Raw genomic sequence first — 20,805 nt, 5'->3', positions numbered from 1 at the left:
GTCAACCTACAGAACTGTCAACAAGACAATTAAACAGGCTATAACAGGCTCAAATGATAGAAGGGGCCTACAGAATAATATAGTTGTTTTAAGTTTAATACATGATATTTTTGTTTAAGAATGTACAGTAGGTGTCCAGCTACTGCACTTACAAAATGGTTGTAATGTGAAAGCATTTGCTTCCTAATATATATTTATTTTAAAATGTATTGTAACATTGTAACCCTGCTAGTTATCAACTCTTTAAAATTGTGCTAGTAATCTGATAACATCTTATTTGATGTGGATGTCAGGGAATACAGCTATGTTTTTTTTCTCTCCTGATTACTTTATCCCGTTACATTGTTTTCCATTTGTCCCCAAGCCTGGTCTTAGGTTAATGCCGCACCTGAAAATATAAAAAAACTGTGTTGCTCATTTGAACCTTTAGGTGGCGCCTCTGTTTTGGAGTGTAGACAGTTTGACAGAGAACCAAAAGGTGCCTATGGGTGACATGTAACATGAAGATGTTCTGTATGTGTGTTTCAATCAGGCCCGTCCACACGGGTTCTCCACAGCCTGTTCTCCAAGGTGAGCCAGTTCTCTGAGCTCACAAGCCACAGCATGAGACTCAACGCCTTCATCTTTGGCCTGCTCAAGTGAGTCACTCTTCCTCATCATAGTATTTCCTGTCATGGTCCTATTCTTTATACATATATTCTATAGCAACAATGGCTCTCATCCTAAGGGACAGAATATTTACATGACTGGTTTAAGACCAAAAGTAGAGCTAAACGAAAGTGCTTGCTTCAATTTTCCCGAAAATCAGTTATTGCAAGTCTAACATTGAGATTGCTGTTATGTTTTGGTCTCAAGTTAAGATACATGCTTTGGTTCATACTGTGATTTTGAATAAGTGGTTAGCCATGTGGGGACCTGCTTCATATCCCGGGATAAAAGTGGGATCCCCACAAAGGTTCAAGGACAAGTACATTATACACACACACACACACACACACACACACACACACACACACACACACACACACACACAACACACACACACACACACACACACACACACACACACACACACACACACACACACACACACACACACACACACACACACACACACACACACACACACACACACACACACACACACACACACACACACACACACACACACACACACACACACACACACACTTTATCCAGATCACTCAAAAGTTTGAAAGTGTTGATTTTTCATTCTAAGTCTCACTTATATTGTAGGATAAAAGCCGTACTTTTAGATAAATATGGTTTTAAGGTGTTCTACCGTGTCAGGACTAAATGATATGGTGGTGGTGCATTTATGCTACTGTGATTTTAAAACTTTATTTCCTTATATTTCAGCCTAAAATCTTTGGAATTCTGGTTCAATCACCTCTACACACATGAAGGTAATACTTAACTTGTACATAATTTAATTATTTTTGGATAGTTCTTTGATGTTTAAGTGTATGAAGTCAGTGGTTAGGTTTTAGGGTATTTGGTTAGTGTTACTGTGTCTTTTAGCTAGCCTTGTTTTTGTATAATACATGAACTCTCTCTAATTCCAGATGTTTTAATAATGTATATTGTATATACTTTTAGTTTAATGTCCAGCCCCTATTCTAAAGCTTATCAGGGTGTCCCGTTTCACATATTTTCAAGTTTTATGATTGTACCTGTATTTAATTGTGGATAAAATGATTTGAATTCCTCTGAATCTTGTACCTTTTTTAATTGACATTCCTCAGATATAATAGCAGCACACTACCAGCCCTGGGGTTTCCTCCCCCTGTCGCAGGGGGCGTGCCAGCCTCTCTTTGAGGAGCTCCTCCTCCTGCTGCAGCCGCTGTCGCTCCTCCCGTTCGACCTGGACCTGCTCTTCGAACCCCACCTCCTCCAAAAGGGCCAGGAGCACCTCCGTCGCAAAGAGCAGCTGTGCTCTGCGGGACAGAGTGTCGACCAATCCACGCGTTCAACCTTCCAGCTCATGAGAGGATGGAGCACTACCGTGAGCGAGATGGTCCGAGACTCAAGCGCAGAAGTGAAGAAAGAGAGGGCGGGGCTGAGACGGGAGGGGACGTGGCCGAGGATGGAAGGGGTCGGGGCGAGGAGGGAGGGAGCGGGAGATAAACTCAGAGTGAGGAGCGAGGCGGCAACGACGGATAGCATGACATCCGGGACTGTTAGTAACCCGGCCATGATGGAAGAAGGGTTCGCTAATCTCTGGAAGGAGAGGGGGATGAGTGGAGAGAGAATGAAAGGCGTTGGACAAGAGAGCCAAGGAGAAGGTGAGGAGAAAAACAGGAGGAAAGAAAAAGAGAGGGATATGGCTGACGAGGGGCGTCAGCGGCAGGAAAGACAAGCGGGATGGTGGTACCAGCTCATGCAGTCCTCCCAGGTTTACATCGACCAATCCGCAGAGGGGTCCAAGTTTGTTAAGACCGAGAAAAGAAAGAAGTCATCAGAAAGAAGACCGAATCAGCTGCCCCCCACCAGAGAGGGAGTGGTGGAGGGGGCCGAGTCCAGCCAGGAAGTGGAGGGCCGTAGAAGCAGCAGTAGCTCCAGCGGGGAGTCGGCCGGATCCAGGAAGAGGCCCACATGGATGGGCAGCCCACCCGACTCTGTTCTCAACCAGGAGAAAGAGACCAGACCTGTGGAGGCGACAGGGACTGGGGCTCAGGCTACAGCCCAGGAGGAGAGCCCCTCCCAGGGTCTGCGCTGGGGGAGACTCTTTGGATCCACTCTTGGTTCTCCTTCCAGGGCGGTGGCGGCTGAACAGAAAGCAAAAACTCAAAAAAACAGGTAAGTAAAAAGGATAATCTTATGACAATCAATATTTTGTAAAAAAAAACAACAACAATTGATTCAATGAATGTGTGAATCCGGAGTATGATAAAATGAATCTAATTGTTATTTTATTCTGGTGAAACATTTTGTGATCTTGCTCTGTGAGCTCCCCAAAATAGTCCCTTACTAAAATGCACTAATTTCAAATGTTTGAGGCACTGAGCCTTTAAAAAAAAGAAAAAACATACTGTATTTTCTTTTTCTGTTTTAAGAGATATATTCATTAGAAACTAAGGGACTTGGGGAAAACAGAAAGTATTAAGAGCGAGATTAACCCTTTGTTGGTTTGAGTCTTTTAATGGAATTTGTTCCCTATAATATAAAAAACATGAATAACATCAGCCTTCTGGTTAAACCAAAACCAACCTTTATTTCAGCTATCAATACAATAACTTACATTTTTCCACATTGTTTTTTTTCTCAGGCCTCCATCAGGATGGTTTTCTCTGGACAGATCTGTTTTTGACCTAGTAGCTCAGACGATTGGAGCCGGGAGTGGAAAGAAGGCGGAGCCTCCGTCCACACAATCCTCACCTCCACCTCCACCAACGTCAACCCCTCCTCCTGAAGCCAGACAAAATTCTCCATGGTGAGCAGAGAATAAACATCTTGCACTGTTTTCACACTTAATGAGAGAGCTATAAGAAAAATGTAATACAAAACAACTTTTCAAGAACCTACTTATCAACCCCCATTTATTCATTACGGTTCTTCAAATGTAAGGACCTGGTTTAAAAAACACAAAGCATGTAAATGCAGGCTTGCGGCGTCCTGGCAGACCTGGACGAATTCCACAGGGAGTTTCCCTCCCCCTGCCTACTTCCACTACATTATGACATCACTACGTAAAATGTTTGCGCTTGTATTGGCTAGCGTTCCTACACATTGTACTTGATATGTTAAGGTACGGGACATATTTCAGCGGTTGACCAATCACAACAGAGCGGGCCAGCTAACCAATCACAGCAGACTGGGCTCTGGTTTTAGACAGAGGGTGAAAAGAGGTGCTGCAGCACAGGCAGTATGAGAAGAATAAAGACCTTTTTGGAACAATAAAGCATTTAAACATGTCACAGTAGAGGTAACTTTCACATAAGATAACAAGACAGAGCAAATCTCAGAAATGAGAAGCTACAACAAAGGACCATTTGGTAGTAAGTTGCTTTAAAGATTGTCACCAGTCTAACAGATTTCCTCCATGCTGTGTCATCCCTCAGTGAAGTACGAGCGCTGTGTCACCACATCGCCACCGAGCCCGGACAGCTGAGCTTCAACAAAGGAGACATCCTGCGGGTCCTGAGCAAGGCTGACCCAGACTGGCTGCTGTGCTCCCTGGGCTCCATGCAGGGCCTAGTCCCCATCATCTATGTCACCCTGAAGAGCATGGAGGACAGCCAGGAGGCCACCGGACTTGGGCGGTGCTGAATCAACGAGAGGAATTAATGCGATATGTTTGGACAGCCACACACCCAATGAAACAAAACCTGTTTTTCGCGGATAACTGTATATTTATTTGGGGTGATTCCTGAAAAAGAAAATATGTACAGACACATGCAAGGGAAGCATGCAAGCTGAAAAACTTCAAGGGTACATCCTGACAAGTATGCATGCATACATCCATAAACCAAAAGCTGGACAAGAAAAACCCAAAGACACTCTGACGTGAAGCTAGCTTAACCGTGACTGTCTGGTGTCAAAATCATCATAGGAGAGGCTAATCACAGATATACACAATATATGATAATATAACATGCCTAGCTGCACTCTGCTGTACTGTCTGTACGCTCACCTCGCTGTGCCACACTCATGTAGAAACCTGTGGATCCTTGCTTTTTTTTGGTAAGGTGGTTGTAAAAGAAAAAAAAGGTGTCTGCTTCAGTTGCATAGATTCACCATATTATTATTCATATAAGCCAAGAAGAAAAGGAGGCAAAAGTTGTAATGTTTTTTTAATTTTACATTATTTGATCAAAGCCTATATCATGACAAAGGGATAGATAGAGCTTCATTTCCATACAAGACTCACTACAGCTGTGATGAATTGATGGCTGATATTGTTTAAATGCATGTGACCTTACAAAATCGTTATCCCTTCAATCTAGTTACACCACAATCCCCCATCATCCAAGGACACTTCTGAAGAGCGAGTGGCTGCAGTCCGAGTGCATTCGATCTAACGGTACATACTGTAAATGCATATATGACTTCCACATGTGGTAATTTATTTATTTTTCAATAAGCAGAGAGGAGCATCCTGCAGAAAGACAGGGAAGGATGTCCAATGAAAGCAAAAGCATTGCTGAGGAGGCCTTTTTTTTAATGTGTTAGGGATACAGCCCTGAAAATGATTGCTAATTAGTTTTATGCGTTGCATTTAAAGAGGGGTAAATTATCTTATCTATGCCTTAAAGCGCTTGAGGAAAGAAAAGGGAGAATATACATTATATTTTGTATATGCTATGAAGTGACATTTCCCCCTGATTTACGTCTAAGGAGATTCTTTAGAAAGAAAAGTATAGAGATGATAGCGAGGGGATATTTTTGTGTCGTTTAAAGGGAAACCCCAACACATTTTGTGATGGTGGTAAATGCCCAGGAATAAAATGCTGCCTTAGGTTACAAAGTCACCTAAAATGATGGTGAGTGTATACAGATGCCCAATCCAAATACTTCACAATATAAAATGGTAAAAAAAAATCAGTGTACATTTATTAAATAAATGAATGCTTGTGTAGTTTTTGAAAAACTTACATAGGATATAATTGTTCCATTTAACATTTCTTTGTGTTCTTTTTTTGTACAGTCTTATTCTAAGCACTAAAAAAATGCATCCTACTGTATAATAAAATCCTTTAGAGCTACATGTATGAATGGTATTACTGGGTTAATGCATTTTATGTTAAATAAATGTTTAGCTTCTGTGCTAACAACCATAATGACAGCCGACATTGGAAGGTGTGAAGATTATTTTGGGTTCTTCCAGGCAGTTTGCTGTTCATTGACATCCTGTTCAGAGTTCACTTGGAAACAAACGCAGCAGTGAAAAAAAACAAACATGGAAGCTCAGGGGAAAGAGGTGAAGACGGATTGACTTTTTATTTGGCGTTTTCTTAGCTAAATTGTTGTGCTCTGCAGAGAGAAAGAAAGAAATAAGTCTCTGGCCATTTTCCTTTCTTTCTGTTGTTTTTATCTACTTCCTCTCTCCTCCCTGGCTGCCTGTAAATACCTCCAGCATCAGTGACACTGCTCCTCTCTCTCTGTCCAGGCTATATGACATTATCAAACTAATATGGATGTTAAATAACAAAGTGCTCAACTGAAAAGGCTCCTGTCTTTTGTCCTTGAATGATGAAATGACTGTAAAAAGGTTTGTAGTTTGCTGCATTAAAGAAATAGTGGATTACCAGAACATCTGTAGAACGATTTCAAGCTTATTTTTTTGTAAAACACAATCCTTTCATTGGTCAGAATATCTCTTTTCTAGGACACTTAAAATAACTGCAAACTTGAATGTGAATTGAGAAGAACGCATAGTGTGCCAATTTGCACACTTCTATTTGTGTTGATTAAAAATGTATTTCTTAATAAACAAAAACACACAGCTCTCCCTCAAATGTTCACAATTTGCATTTGTTCTGATGTTGCAGCACAAGAATGAAGTTGAAGTACATGAAGACAGCTAGCTAACGTTACAGTAGCTCTCCAGCTAGCTAACGTTAGCTCTTCAGCTGTTACATAGTGGACTGGCTTCATATATTAATTTTTAATAGATGTGTTCTCATTAACGTTACCATTAGCAAGAAACAGATTGATAATATATATCTAATAAAGTGATGACAGCATCATAATTATCAATGCTGTTAGCATGGTGGCTAACTAACAATCGACATGAAGTTGTTCAAATATGAGTAGGCCCATGTAATGCAGCAAGAACATACATTGAAAATAGTTAATGTTTAAACTGTGGTGACACGTTATGGGACATAATTCACCGTTGAGATTATTGTGTTGCAACCCGGACCCGTTAGTGAGGGTACCGGGGTTTGGTGTCATTCATGCTAGCTTGACATACAGAGCAGCAAGTGTACTTACCTTGTCTTGATTATTAATGGATAATAAATTGTGGAGTTCCATACTGAACACACCGCCTCTGACTCCCTTTCATCGGCTCTACACTGGTGACCCTGACGTTTTCGTGAAAGTTTCCGAAGACTTAATGAACATGGCTGATCGCGATGTTTTTGTTAAACTGCCGAGTTTTGGGAGCATGCTGCTGCGGCGTGGTTCGCACACGTGGAGGCACACTTTGCCTGCCGACAAGTCCGTGACGGGGACTTGAAATATTTCCACGTGGTAGCAGCGCTGGGAAGCTCCACGTCATCCAGGTTGGTGGGATTTATCGCAGACCCCCCACACCATGGCAAATATGAGGTGATTAAGGCCCTTCTCCTTAAGACATTTAGCTTATCTGCTTAGGAGAGGGCCCGCCAGATTCTTAACATTCAAGGCCTAGGAGACAGCAAACCATCTCAGCTCATGGAGAAAATGCTGAATCTGCTAGGGGGGGAAGATCCCCGAATTTTGTTTATGGAGACGTTCCTGCGCCACTTGCCTTCCCGGGTTCAGACGGCGCTAGCCAACACGTCCATTACGGAGCCCCGCGCCTTGGCTGAAGAGGCCGACCTTTTTTTCCTGGCTACCCAGCAGTCCGGTGCAGAGGCGCTAGCTGTGACGCTCAGCGCCCCCTCAACAGTTAAGAAGGCTTGGGGGAGGCTGGACGCGACGGTGCCAAGCCGGCGTGGAGACACAGGAGAGTGTTCTTACCACGCGCGGTTCGGGGGCCAGAGCAAAGAAGTGTATCGCTCCCTGCAGTTACAAACCTCCGGGAAACGGGGGAGCCGGCGCTCAGTAGTGGCCCTGAGCGTTGGCGACACGAGCAGGCTTCTCTTCGTTAGCGACAGAGTCTCGGGAAGCTTGTTTCTGTGTGACACGGGCGATCAACGGAGTGTGGTTCCTGCGTCGAGGGAAGACGTCGCTCGTGGGGGACACGGACCGCGGTTGACGACGGCTAATGGCGGCCCCATTCGCACGTACGGCGTGAGGCCTATGTGTTTGTGTATTGGAGGACAGCGGTTCAACTGGGATTTTGTGACGGCAGACATTTATTTTCCCCTCCTCGGGGCAGATTTTTTATGTGCTCACGGACTCCTGATGGACGTTAAAAATAAACGCTTGGTTGATGCCTTGACGTTTTCCTCCCTCGTGTGTACGCTTGGCAAGGCGGCGTAGGCAAGGCGGCGTAGGCAAGGCGGCGGCTGTCGGGCTCGCTGTCGGGCTCGCTGTCGGGGGCGGACACTTTTCTCAGGCTGTTGGCTGAATTTTCAGACCTGACGCTGCCCACCTTCTCTGCGCTCACCACCAAGCATGGGGTGGAGCACCACGTCACCACTGAAGGTCCCCCAGTCTACGCCAGGGCCTGGCGGTTGAACCCTTCTAAGCTTGCAGTAGAGAGGGTGGAGTTTTCGACCATGGAACGCCTGGGTATCGTCCGCCGGTCTGACAGTCCTTGGGCCTCTCCTCTGCACGTCGTTCCCAAGCCGAACGGTGGTTGGCGCCCATGTGGGGATTACCGCCGCCTCAACGACGCCACGACACCTGACCGCTACCCGGTGCTGCACATTCAGGACTTTTCTGCATATCTGGCCGGTACGCTGGTGTTTTCTAAAGTGGACCTGGTGCGTGGTTACCACCAGGTGCCCATGCATCCCCTGGACGTTGCCAAGACGGCAGTGATAACGCCGTTTGGACTTTTCGAGTTCCTGCGGATGCCTTTTGGGCTCAAGAATGCCGCTCAAACGTTCCAACACCTGATGGATTCGGTGCTGCGGGACTTACCGTTTGTGTTCGTCTACCTGGACGACATACTCGTAGCCAGCGCTTCGGTGGAAGAGCACCTGTCCCACCTCCGAGCCCTTTTCACGCAACACACTCTCACTCCCTAAGCGTCCAGGAGCGACGCTTGGTCAGGGTCCCGTCGGCGTCGGTATTTGACGCTTAGGGAAGCACGGCATTCGTTTGTGTCGGAGGCTGTTAAAGGCAATGTGAGCGTCCATTCCCATTGGATAACGGAGAATTGTACACCCGGAAGTAAGTATTCCCCTTACTGTCGATTGATTTGACAGTGATATCTCCACTACTCATCAACTCAAAAACACCAGATTATCCTTGTTAATTAAACGACATTGATAGGTTTTAGTGTGTGTACAATGCTTTTGTCATGTTTTCCCCTTCAATTCTGAGAAACAAGTCGTTTTCTATGAGTTTTGGATGGCCGAAGACATTACATTACCCACAATCCTCTGTAGCAACCATAGACTGTATACAAAAATTAAATAATACATTATTCCGAGTGTGCTTGCTTTTCTCTTTGAAAGTCATCACATAACGGTATTGTAATACACGTTTCGGCTGCATTAAATATGACATATCTGCCGTAGTTAACTCTGCCCTGATGACAAGACTTCTAGACAAACAGGAATTGCCGCCAAAACTGAAAACTTGACGTGGATCTTAAATATATAAGCAATTAAACAACATCTTACATTTCTTTTCACACAATACGTCTCTTTGCATTGTCAACACTAATTCGGCTGACTTTTATATTTGATCCAATTTGTAGATAGGCTGTATTTACACCATAACGGTGCACAGCTGATAGAAAGGGACACCTACTGGTTAAAGCACGTTATTGCATTTTATAATTGTATTATTAGATATTAATAGGATCCCTATAAAGTATATTCTTTACTCGTCGTTATTCTCTACTAATAGTTAATTAAAGACTGTATATAATGACTATTTTGCACATCCCATTCAAGATTTCAAGATTTTCTAAGGTTTATTGACATTAAAGACTGTATATAATGACTATTTTGCACATCCCTTTCAAGATTTCAAGATTTTCTAAGGTTTATTGACATATCATATTATACACAACTACGGTGTAGTTATGCAATGAATGAAAAACTTCGGGTCGCAGGTTCCTCAACAGTGCATTACAAGACATCTATCAATATGTGTGTACCTGTGTGTAAATATTTTAGGTGGGGCTGTGGAAATGGTGATCAAACAATACTAGAGGGGTCCGGGGGGATGCTCCCCCGGTAATTTTTTTGAGAAAAGACCCCTTAAATCATGACTTCTGGTGATGTTAGAGGGGTGGAGAAGGACAATTTGAGGCTTAAAAATATGAGAAGACTGATCAATACCTCCATAACTTCAGTGTGGTTAGCTATGAATCTTCCAAAACTTCCAAACACCTTGTCCTGGACATAGTTTCTACAGCATAAACTGTGCAACAGTACAGTAGGCCCACACAAACTGCAGAACACCGGGGCTTTGGGAACACTGATTTAATTCCCATTTAACCTGTTAAGGGGCTTTTTCCCCCCGTTTTTTTTCTCACGAAACTGTGTCTCAGGGCTTCTTAAAATGTAATAAACTATTCATGTGTCCTACTCAGAGGAAACGCATCTAACTGATGATATGAACCATGTTTACCGAAACAAAACACAAGTCTCACAAGAAGCGTCTAAATGAGCCCTGAGCGAAAAAATGCTAACGCACTCTAGGTATAAATCAATCGATATACTTATCGGATATGCACAAACAAGCTTACAAACTGAGATTCTACATATTCTAGAAATATAAGTATCATCACTGAGCGATCAGAACTCGCGACAGGGGAAGCAAATACAGACATCACACGACGTAGCTTTAGGTAGAAAAACATGGAGATATGCTCACCTTTTGCAGAATAACAATTCTGATCAAAAACGAGAAAAACGCAGCTGAAGGTTAATCCATAGGTTAATCCAATGTGTCTGTCACTTTGAAAAATGATTGATGATCCATAATTCCATTTTTATGTCAAAAACGGAGTTTTCATTAGCTGCTAATGGTAGCTTCCAGAGTGTATGACAGCTTCCTGTTTTGTCTCCTTGGATACCAGTCCAAACAACTCACAGACTGCACCCATGGATGTATAATAGAGTGGCGAAGTCACGCCCACTTACTTCCGGGTAATGGGACCTTATTTCGGAAAAATTATGCATTGAAGTCAATGAGGAGAGAAAACTTATCTTTCGATCCCGTTTGAATTGTGCCATGAATTACACATATGATGTTTGTCAATCTTAAAAAATCATTTCCATGTCAAAAAAGTCACAGTTTGTCGTAAAACTGTTGAAATATAAGACTATGAAAAATACGTAACTAGAAAGACTACAAATCCCAAGTGATGTCACAATTGAGACACTACGATATACGTATAATACCGTATATATACGATCAGCGCCATATAGATAGAATCTATCTATATGGTGCTGGCTAAGATAAGATAACTTTCACAAGATGCCTGTGTGCTTAGTACCAGGTTGTTATTATACCAGCAATGGGTCTTGCTCGTTCTTTTGCTTCCCGTCTGATGAAAGAGGAGTGTGTGGATCAAGCTAGCTAGTAGCTAGCACGTTAGTTAGCATTACAGCCTTGTCATTTTTATTAGCCTTAACATGAAGTAACATGAAGTAACCCACAATGTTAAACAGTAAGAGTAGTAGTCATATTTCGTGAACCCTTTGAAGAATACTGTCACCGGTGTGATCATTCTATAATACACAATTTAAGCCCGGGGGAGAAATGCTAACGCTAACGCTAGCGATCTTCTCTACTTCATGCTATCTGCACAAATGGTTGACATTAAACATTAAAACGACCAGGCAGTTCAGAGAGAATCAAAGGAAGGCAGGCAGGCAGCTTTGCATGACATTCTTCAGGACGTGTTTCATTGTGGTGATAGTGAGTAGTCAATCGTTGTGTTGACAAGACAGTACTGACGGCCATCTTGGTGACGTGTGTTGTTGTGCGAGACCAGAGATGTAGTTCATTGAGCGTTTCACACAAACAAATGTGTTACTTCACAGTTTTACGACACATTTTTTTTTTTTGACTTGCAAAATTATCTTTTAAATTGACAAACAACATATGTGTAATTCGTGGCACAATTCAAACGGGATCGAAAGATAATCTTTCTCTCTCCATTGACTTCAATACATAATTTTTCCGAAATAAGGTCCCATGGAGGTCCACCGGAAGGGGAGGGACTTCGCCACTCTATAAGAACTGGATACAGCGTGGGAGGCGGGGCCTCATTCATTCCTATGAGAGTTGCTCATTCGCGCATGATGATAAAATGGCCCAACTTTTGAGAGAGCGAAACGTCACAGATTACCCGGCATGCCTGAGAAGTACCCGTATGTGCGCTCATAGCGCATGCGCAACTTTAACCATGCCCCCCAAAATGCTCGTTCACATCAAGCACGTCAATTTGCATACACATAACAGCACCGCACGTTCATGACAGCATGGTAATGGTTTGTTATTATGATAGATTTGATATTAACGAGGCAGCAGTTAGCAGCTAGCGGTTAGCTAGTAATTATGCTAATTTACACATCAATCGTTATGTACTTTTATATTACGCTGTAACAGGATCTAGTGATATCCAAGCAACAGAGCTTCATTTAGCATGAAAGAATTATTGCACTGTATATATATATATACGTGTATATATATACAGTGCAATAAGCTTCTTAGTGCAATAAGAAGCTACAGTGACGTTAATCTACGTCGGTAATATTAACTTTATTTAATACAACATTTACGGTACAAGATTTAATCATACAGCCCATGTAGTATAATATTTTACAAATGATGAATTACAGCAAACATGTGCAATATATCCATTATTACAGCTCCGTGGGCTTGCAGTAAGGCGATATGGGTCCGTTCTTGTTGTACATCCATGGGTAAAGATAAACGCATGTACTAGTGCTGAACACGTAACATGAACGTGCCGGGCGGCGCGGTCCCGTGGGTTAGATGCGCGTTCATAATGCAGAGGGAAATAACTCTCAGAATAACGTTATTAGCACATTTTTACAACTTGAGGAACGAATGTTTTTAATAAGGGCTATACAAGTGTTCATACTGGGTAGTTTATTTAGTTTAAAAAAAATTATCCAACGATTTACAGACCACTCTTTCCCCATGTAAGTCAATGGGAAAAAGTGTTTCCGGGCCTGGCAACCAAAAGGAAGTGTAGTACCGCCGTTTGGCCAGCACGAATATTTTCATCAGAGTCCGGCGCACTTCCTGGGGGCTTGACTGCACCGGGCGCTCACGTAGGAGCCCTGTGACCATCATATTTGACGACGCTGATTGGCTGAAATTATGTTTTCGCGGCATAGTTTACACGTTACAGATAGCAACAGTCAGTTGCTAGTGGCTGCTGCTGCACTGGTTGAGGGCTCCTCTCTTAGCGCCCAGACGAGAGAAGGTACACGGGCAAGGCCAGGCAGGAAACATGTGACTTATCAGTAACTTTAGACATCGTAACACAATTTTAAACGAGATTTTATTGTAGATTATACATTTTACTGATACCAATTATATAATATTTACCTTGTTCATTAAAAATAAAAATAAAAATATATATATTTTTTTAAATATATTTTTTATTTTTATTTTTATTTTTATTTTTATTTTTTAATATGGGAAGAGGTGGGGCGGCGCCCCTATGGACCGGCCGCCACTGCCTCCACCATTACATTGTCATATTTCTTATACTATCTACATACATCTTATAAGAGTATAATACATATGTATAATATCAGTTAAAATAAGTGCTTAAACATAGTTAACATGGCAGGAAAGCAATATATTAGACGTTAAGTACTTTGTCAGGCTTAATATTTATCTGTAGATTGTGGTGATTGACATTATCCACCCACAGATCTATGGGTTGGGGTATTGTTCCGCACGGACATTTTAGTGAACCGGACTTTCTGTTTCCGCCGGTCTTCGCTTCCCGGGCATGAAGTTGTTTACATGTGAGTTCAGATGCTAAATAAAAGTCTATCTTGTTCTTTTGATACCCCGCCTCCGACTCCCGTCTCTCGGCACCACATTGGTGACCCCTACGTAAGTCTCGTTGAAGGATCCGAGACTGTTCCGAACATGGCAAATAACGCCGTTTTTTTCAAACTGCCGGAGTTTTGGGAGACATCTGCGGCTGCATGGTTCACTCAGGCGGAGGCTCAGTTCGCCCTCCGCGGAGTTACTGATGACGCAGCGCGCTATTTTCACGTCGTTTCGGCGCTGGGGAGCTCCACTGCGACCCGGACGGTGGGCTTTATCACATTGACATTTGTCAATGTCGACCTCGCAGGTCCGCTTCCCCCCTCTCTCGGTTTCACCTACCTGTTTACGATGGTGGACAGGACGACCCGCTGGCCCGAGGCCGTTCCCCTCACCTCAACGTCAGCTTCCGACGTCGCCCGCGCTTTCATCGGCACGTGGGTGGCGCGCTTCGGGACCCCGTCTGACCTCTCCTCTGACCGCGGTTCTCAGTTCACCTCGGAGCTGTGGAACGCTGTTGCTGTGGGTTTGGGGGTCAAGCTGCACCGCACCACCGCTTATCACCCCCAGGCTAACGGATTGTGTGAGCGGTTTCACCGATCCATGAAGGCGTCGCTGCGTGCCGGCTTGACAGACGGCAACTGGGTGGATAAGCTCCCATGGGTTATGCTCGGCCTCAGGTGTGCCCCCAAAGAAGACCTGCAGTCCTCGTCGGCGGAGCTCGTTTATGGCCAGACGCTACGGGTCCCCGGGGAATTCATTCCCACCGCCACTGTGCCCTGGTCTGCGGCCGGGCAGCGCTCCTCCCTGCTGGAGGACCGCCGGGACATTCGCGCCCGTCCCCACGTCGCAGCACAGCAGCCCAGCTTTCCGGGTGTCCCCCGGATTACGGTCAGCGGATTTCGTTTTTATTCGCCACGACGCCCACCGCGGCCCCCTGCGGCCCCCTTACGACGGTCCGTTCAGGGTCATACGTCACGGGGACAAGAGCCTGGTGGTGGACGTTGGTGGCAGGCCTGAGACTGTGTCCGTTGATCGGGTTAAGCCTGCTCACGTGGACGTTTCCAGGCCGTTGGAGTTGGCTCTGCCCCCACGTCGGGGCCGCCCTCCCATGGCCCGCCCCCCGCCCCCTGTGGGGATGCCCTCGCCCTCGTTGGCGCCCCTGCCCCTGCCCTCGCCTGCGGCCCCGCCCTCCTCGGCCCCTGTGGTCCGTACGCGCCGGGGTCGGGTGGTACTTCCTCCCAGGCACGAGGATTTTGACTATGGGTGAATTCTGGGGGGGCTTGTGTGGTGATTGACATTATCCACCCACAGATCTATGGGTTGGGGTATTGTTCCGCACGGACATTTTAGTGAACCGGACTTTCTGTTTCCGCCGGTCTTCGCATGAAGTTGTTTACATGTGAGTTCAGATGCTAAATAAAAGTCTATCTTGTTCTTTTGATACCCCGCCTCCGACTCCCGTCTCTCGGCACCACATTGGTGACCCCTACGTAAGTCTCGTTGAAGGATCCGAGACTGTTCCGAACATGGCAAATAACGCCGTTTTTTTCAAAACTGCCGGAGTTTTGGGAGACATCTGCGGCTGCATGGTTCACTCAGGCGGAGGCTCAGTTCGCCCTCCGCGGAGTTACTGATGACGCAGCGCGCTATTTTCACGTCGTTTCGGCGCTGGGGAGCTCCACTGCGACCCGGACGGTGGGCTTTATCACATTGACATTTGTCAATGTCGACCTCGCAGGTCCGCTTCCCCCCTCTCTCGGTTTCACCTACCTGTTTACGATGGTGGACAGGACGACCCGCTGGCCCGAGGCCGTTCCCCTCACCTCAACGTCAGCTTCCGACGTCGCCCGCGCTTTCATCGGCACGTGGGTGGCGCGCTTCGGGACCCCGTCTGACCTCTCCTCTGACCGCGGTTCTCAGTTCACCTCGGAGCTGTGGAACACTGTTGCTGTGGGTTTGGGGGTCAAGCTGCACCGCACCACCGCTTATCACCCCCAGGCTAACGGATTGTGTGAGCGGTTTCACCGATCCATGAAGGCGTCGCTGCGTGCCGGCTTGACAGACGGCAACTGGGTGGATAAGCTCCCATGGGTTATGCTCGGCCTCAGGTGTGCCCCCAAAGAAGACCTGCAGTCCTCGTCGGCGGAGCTCGTTTATGGCCAGACGCTACGGGTCCCCGGGGAATTCATTCCCACCGCCACTGTGCCCTGGTCTGCGGCCGGGCAGCGCTCCTCCCTGCTGGAGACCGCCGGGACATTCGCGCCCGTCCCCACGTCGCAGCACAGCAGCCCAGCTTTCCGGGTGTCCCCCGGATTACGGTCAGCGGATTTCGTTTTTATTCGCCACGACGCCCACCGCGGCCCCCTGCGGCCCCCTTACGACGGTCCGTTCAGGGTCATACGTCACGGGGACAAGAGCCTGGTGGTGGACGTTGGTGGCAGGCCTGAGACTGTGTCCGTTGATCGGGTTAAGCCTGCTCACGTGGACGTTTCCAGGCCGTTGGAGTTGGCTCTGCCCCCACGTCGGGGCCGCCCTCCCATGGCCCGCCCCCCGCCCCCTGTGGGGATGCCCTCGCCCTCGTTGGCGCCCCTGCCCCTGCCCTCGCCTGCGGCCCCGCCCTCCTCGGCCCCTGTGGTCCGTACGCGCCGGGGTCGGGTGGTACTTCCTCCCAGGCACGAGGATTTTGACTATGGGTGAATTCTGGGGGGGCTTGTGTGGTGATTGACATTATCCACCCACAGATCTATGGGTTGGGGTATTGTTCCGCACGGACATTTTAGTGAACCGGACTTTCTGTTTCCGCCGGTCTTCGCATGAAGTTGTTTACATGTGAGTTCAGATGCTAAATAAAAGTCTAGCTTGTTCTTTTGATACCCCGCCTCCGACTCCCGTCTCTCGGCACCACAAGATACAAATTTCACTGTGTGTGCTGTGTGCTCTGCATGTGTGACCATCAAAGAGGGTTTCATCCCTCCATATTCATCTTCTATACCCCCAAAGCTTTTTTCTTATTCAAAAGAAGACCTTAACCTAAAGTATTCTTTAATGTTTAAATAAAGCCTTATTAGTTTGTCTGTTTTGCACATCCTCCTATTAATATCTAATAATAAAATTATAAAATGCAATAAACGTGCTTTAACCAGTAGGTGTCCCTTTCTATCAGCTGTGCACCGTTATGGCGTAAATACAGCCTATCTACCAATTGGATCAAATATAAAAGTCAGCCGAATTAGTGTTGATACTGCAAGGAGACGTATTGTGTGAAAAGAAATGTAAGATGTTTAATTGCTTATATATTTAAGATCCACGTCAAGTTTTCAGTTTTGGCGGCAGTTCCTGTTTGTCTAGAAGTCTTGTCATCAGGGCAGAGTTAACTACGGCAGATATGTCATATTTAATGCAGCCGAAACGTGTATTACAATGCCGTTATGTGATGACTTTCAAAAAGTAAAGCAAGCACACTCGGAATAATGTATTATGTAATTGTTTTATACAGTCTATGGTTGCTACAGAGGATTGTGGGTAATGTAATGTCTTCGGCCATCCAAAACTCATAGAAAACGACTTGTTTCTCAGAATTGAAGGGGAAAACGTGACAAAAGCATTGTACACAGACTAAAACCTATCAATGTCGTTTAATTAACAAGGATAATCTGGTGTTTTTGAAGAGAAAAGCAAGCACACTCGGAATAATGTATTATTTAATTTTTGTATACAGTCTATGGTTGCTACAGAGGATTGTGGGTAATGTAATGTCTTCGGCCATCCAAAACTCATAGAAAACGACTTGTTTCTCAGAATTGAAGGGGAAAACGTGACAAAAGCATTGTACACACACTAAAACCTATCAATGTCGTTTAATTAACAAGGATAATCTGGTGTTTTTGAGTTGATGAGTAGTGGAGATATCACTGTCAAATCAATCGACAGTAAGGGGAATACTTACTTCCGGGTGTACAATTCTCCGTTATCCAATGAGAATGGACGCTCACATTGCCTTTAACAGCCTCCGACACAAACGAATGCCGTGCTTCCCTAAGCGTCAAATAGCGACGCCGATAGGAATACATTGCAATCAGTTGAAAGCTCTTTGCGTCCGTTTATGAAGCTGAAGGAGCCTCGGCGCGTCACAACTGGACGCCACGGGACCCTGACCAAGCGTCGCTCCTGGACCCTTAGGGAGTGAGAGTGTGTTGTTTCACGAGGCTCAGCCAACACGGGTTGATTATCAACCCTGCAAAGTGCCAGTTCGGGGTGTTTGACATTGACTTCCTTGGACACCGCGTCACCAAAGGCGGTGCAGCACCCCTGCCGGCGAAGGTTGAGGCTGTTGCGGCGTTTCCTCGCCCGCTCACAGCCCGGTCGCTCCGTGAGTTCCTGGGGATGGTGACTTTCTACCACCGTTTCATCGCCCGGGCCGCCCACATTATGCGGCCGCTGTATGAGGCTTTGAAGGGTAAGACCCCCATCCAGGCGATCGACTGGACGGCGGAAGCTGAGGTTGCTTTTACGGAGGTCAAGACTGCGTTGGCTCAGGCGGCCCTGTTGGCGCACCCATCATCCACGGCTCCCATCTCCATTACCACAGACGCATCGGACTACGCCGTTGGTGCGGTGCACGAGCAGTGGGTGGAGGGCGCTTGGCAGCCACTTGCCTTTTTCAGCCGTCAGCTGACGCCCAGGGAATGCAGGTACAGCGCCTTTGACCGAGAGCTCCTTGGACTCTGGCTGGCCGTGCGGCACTTCTGTTTTTTACTGGATGGCCGTGAATTTACGGCGTTTGTCGACCACAAGCCGCTCACGTTCGCCATGTCAAAAGTGGCGGAGCCTTGGTCTGCACGTCAGCAGCGGCAGCTGTCTTACATCTCGGAGTTCACCACAGACATTAAACACGTGGCTGGCAAATCGAACCTGGTCGCAGATTGCCTCTCCAGGGTCGTCATCGGGCCGTCCAGTTGGGCCTGGACTATACCCGCATGGCGACGGACCAGGTCACGGACCCCGGCGTACAGGCCCTGAAGGAGGATAGCTTGGGGCTGCGCTTGGAAGACGTAGTTTTCGGTGACGCGGGCGTTACTCTCCTGTGCGACGTCTCCACAGGCCTGCCACGGCCAGTCGTTCCCGCCAGTTGGAGGCGCTCCGTTTTTGAGGCGGTGCACGACCTGTGGGTATGTCGGTTTGGCACCCCGTCCGACATTTCCTCGGACCGGGGTTCGCAGTTCACGTCTGAGCTCTGGAACGCCGTGGCGTGTGGTTTGGGAGTTAAGCTTCACAGGACAACCGCTTATCACCCTCAGGCTAACGGCCTCTGTGAACGTTTCCATCGCTCCATGAAGGCAGCACTCAGAGCCGGCCTGAAGGACGGCAATTGGGTTGACAAGCTGCCTTGGGTAATGCTGGGCCTGAGGACCGCGCCTAAGGAAGACCTGCAGTGTTCCACGGCTGAGATGGTCTACGGTCAGCCGCTGAGGGTTCCAGGGGATTTCCTCCCTAACGCATCGGCTCCCTGGTCGGCGTCGGCGCAGCGGGTTTGCCTGCAAGACGCCGCTGAGATTTTTGCTCTGATTCCTACTGCTCAACATGGTACCCAGGTGTCCCGGGTTCCCGCGGATCTCCGCTCGGCAGAGCACGTCTTCATCCGGCACGATGCGCACAGGGGTCCCCTACGGCCTCCTTACGATGGACCTTTCCGGGTTTTGGAACACGGGGACAAACACCTTGTGGTCGACCTGGGTGGTAAGGCCGAGCACGTCTCGGTGGACCGGGTGAAGGCGGCCCATTTGGATTTGGGCCAGCCGGTGGTGCTGGCACGACCTCTGCAACGGGGGCGCCTGCCGGCCTTGATCCCTGTCACTGATTTGAGACCCGTTGTTCCGGTCTCGCCTCTTCCGGAGGCCGCCAATGCAGAGGTCGTTTTTCCGGCTCCCGTGCTCAGGAGTCGTGGGGGTCGACCTGTCGTTCCTCCCCGCCACGCTGACTTTGTTTATGGGTGAATTCTGGGGGGGCTTGTGTGGTGACACGTTATGGGACATAATTCACCGTTGAGATTATTGTGTTGCAACCCGGACCCGTTAGTGAGGGTACCGGGGTTTGGTGTCATTCATGCTAGCTTGACATACAGAGCAGCAAGTGTACTTACCTTGTCTTGATTATTAATGGATAATAAAGTGTGGAGTTCCATACTGAACACACCGCCTCTGACTCCCTTTAATCGGCTCTACAAAACTACTTTTAATGTATGTGCTTGCAAAATACAATACATTCTTTAAATTAAAGAATGAATTGTATTTTTTCTATTGATTTGTAGGTAGTTTCTCCGAACAGAACAACACCCACAACCTGAGGACATGTCTTGAAATCAGCATGTATGCACCTTAGCACATAAGTTGATGATTTTTTAAAAGTACTTTCTCTGTAGCTAAGCACAGCACCTGTTCTCCATGAAAGACTGCAAACTTGTCCTGACAATCATTTTTTTATATCCAAAACTGACCAGCAGCATTTGATTTCTTACTGGATGCCAGAAGTAGTATGAAGGAAACATGATTTACTCCCATGTATTAACATAGTATACTAAGTATCATACTATCTACACATAATTTCCATTGGTGGTGATGCGTTTCAGCCACCAGATGGTGCAGATGCTTAAAAGATTAGTTAGATCTGTGAGTTCACAATGGAGTTTCCAGAATCCGATTATTCATAAAACCCTGCAGGCAAACAAAGAAGTATATTTTACCATGAATTGAATCAAAATGTCATCTTTGTGTCCAGAAACTTACATGATTATGCTGACAATAGTTAATTATTCCTATACCTTCCTGTTGTCCTCGGTTCAAATTTGACCCATTAAAAATGTGTTTAACTCTGGATAAAGGTTTATTTTAGTGCCAGAAAAATAACATGTTTGCTCGTAGGCTATACTACGTTTTTTCACGAGAAAGGTATAATGATCACTTT

The 20,805-nt window shown here is 46.4% G+C and overlaps 2 protein-coding genes across 4 annotated transcripts in view; both read left to right on the top strand.

Moving 5' to 3' along the window:
* Positions 1-7,001, top strand: part of rusc2 (RUN and SH3 domain containing 2) — a 47,383-nt gene extending 40,382 nt beyond the window's left edge. For all 3 annotated transcript variants that reach the window (XM_034117932.1, XM_034117934.1, XM_034117933.1), the window contains 5 exons: positions 533-638; positions 1,381-1,427; positions 1,767-2,820; positions 3,290-3,454; positions 4,083-7,001. In XM_034117932.1, coding sequence (XP_033973823.1) covers positions 533-638; positions 1,381-1,427; positions 1,767-2,820; positions 3,290-3,454; positions 4,083-4,290 — 1,580 coding nt within the window. In that variant the 3' untranslated portion in view covers positions 4,291-7,001. The remainder of the gene's footprint in view (positions 1-532; positions 639-1,380; positions 1,428-1,766; positions 2,821-3,289; positions 3,455-4,082) is intronic.
* Positions 7,002-7,401: 400 nt separating this feature from the next.
* Positions 7,402-19,838, top strand: LOC117472605. Its single transcript, XM_034117900.1, is given in 4 exon segments — positions 7,402-8,129; positions 8,174-8,834; positions 18,025-18,796; positions 18,799-19,838. Coding segments are annotated over 4 exon segments (3,201 nt in total).
* The last annotated feature ends 967 nt before the right edge of the window (positions 19,839-20,805 follow it).

Source organism: Trematomus bernacchii, unplaced genomic scaffold (assembly GCF_902827165.1).
Source record: "Trematomus bernacchii unplaced genomic scaffold, fTreBer1.1, whole genome shotgun sequence".
In the NCBI taxonomy this organism is placed as follows: domain Eukaryota; kingdom Metazoa; phylum Chordata; class Actinopteri; order Perciformes; family Nototheniidae; genus Trematomus; species Trematomus bernacchii.
The sequence above is the reverse complement of the archived record's forward strand: the minus strand, read 5'-3'. Positions and strand labels throughout refer to the sequence as shown.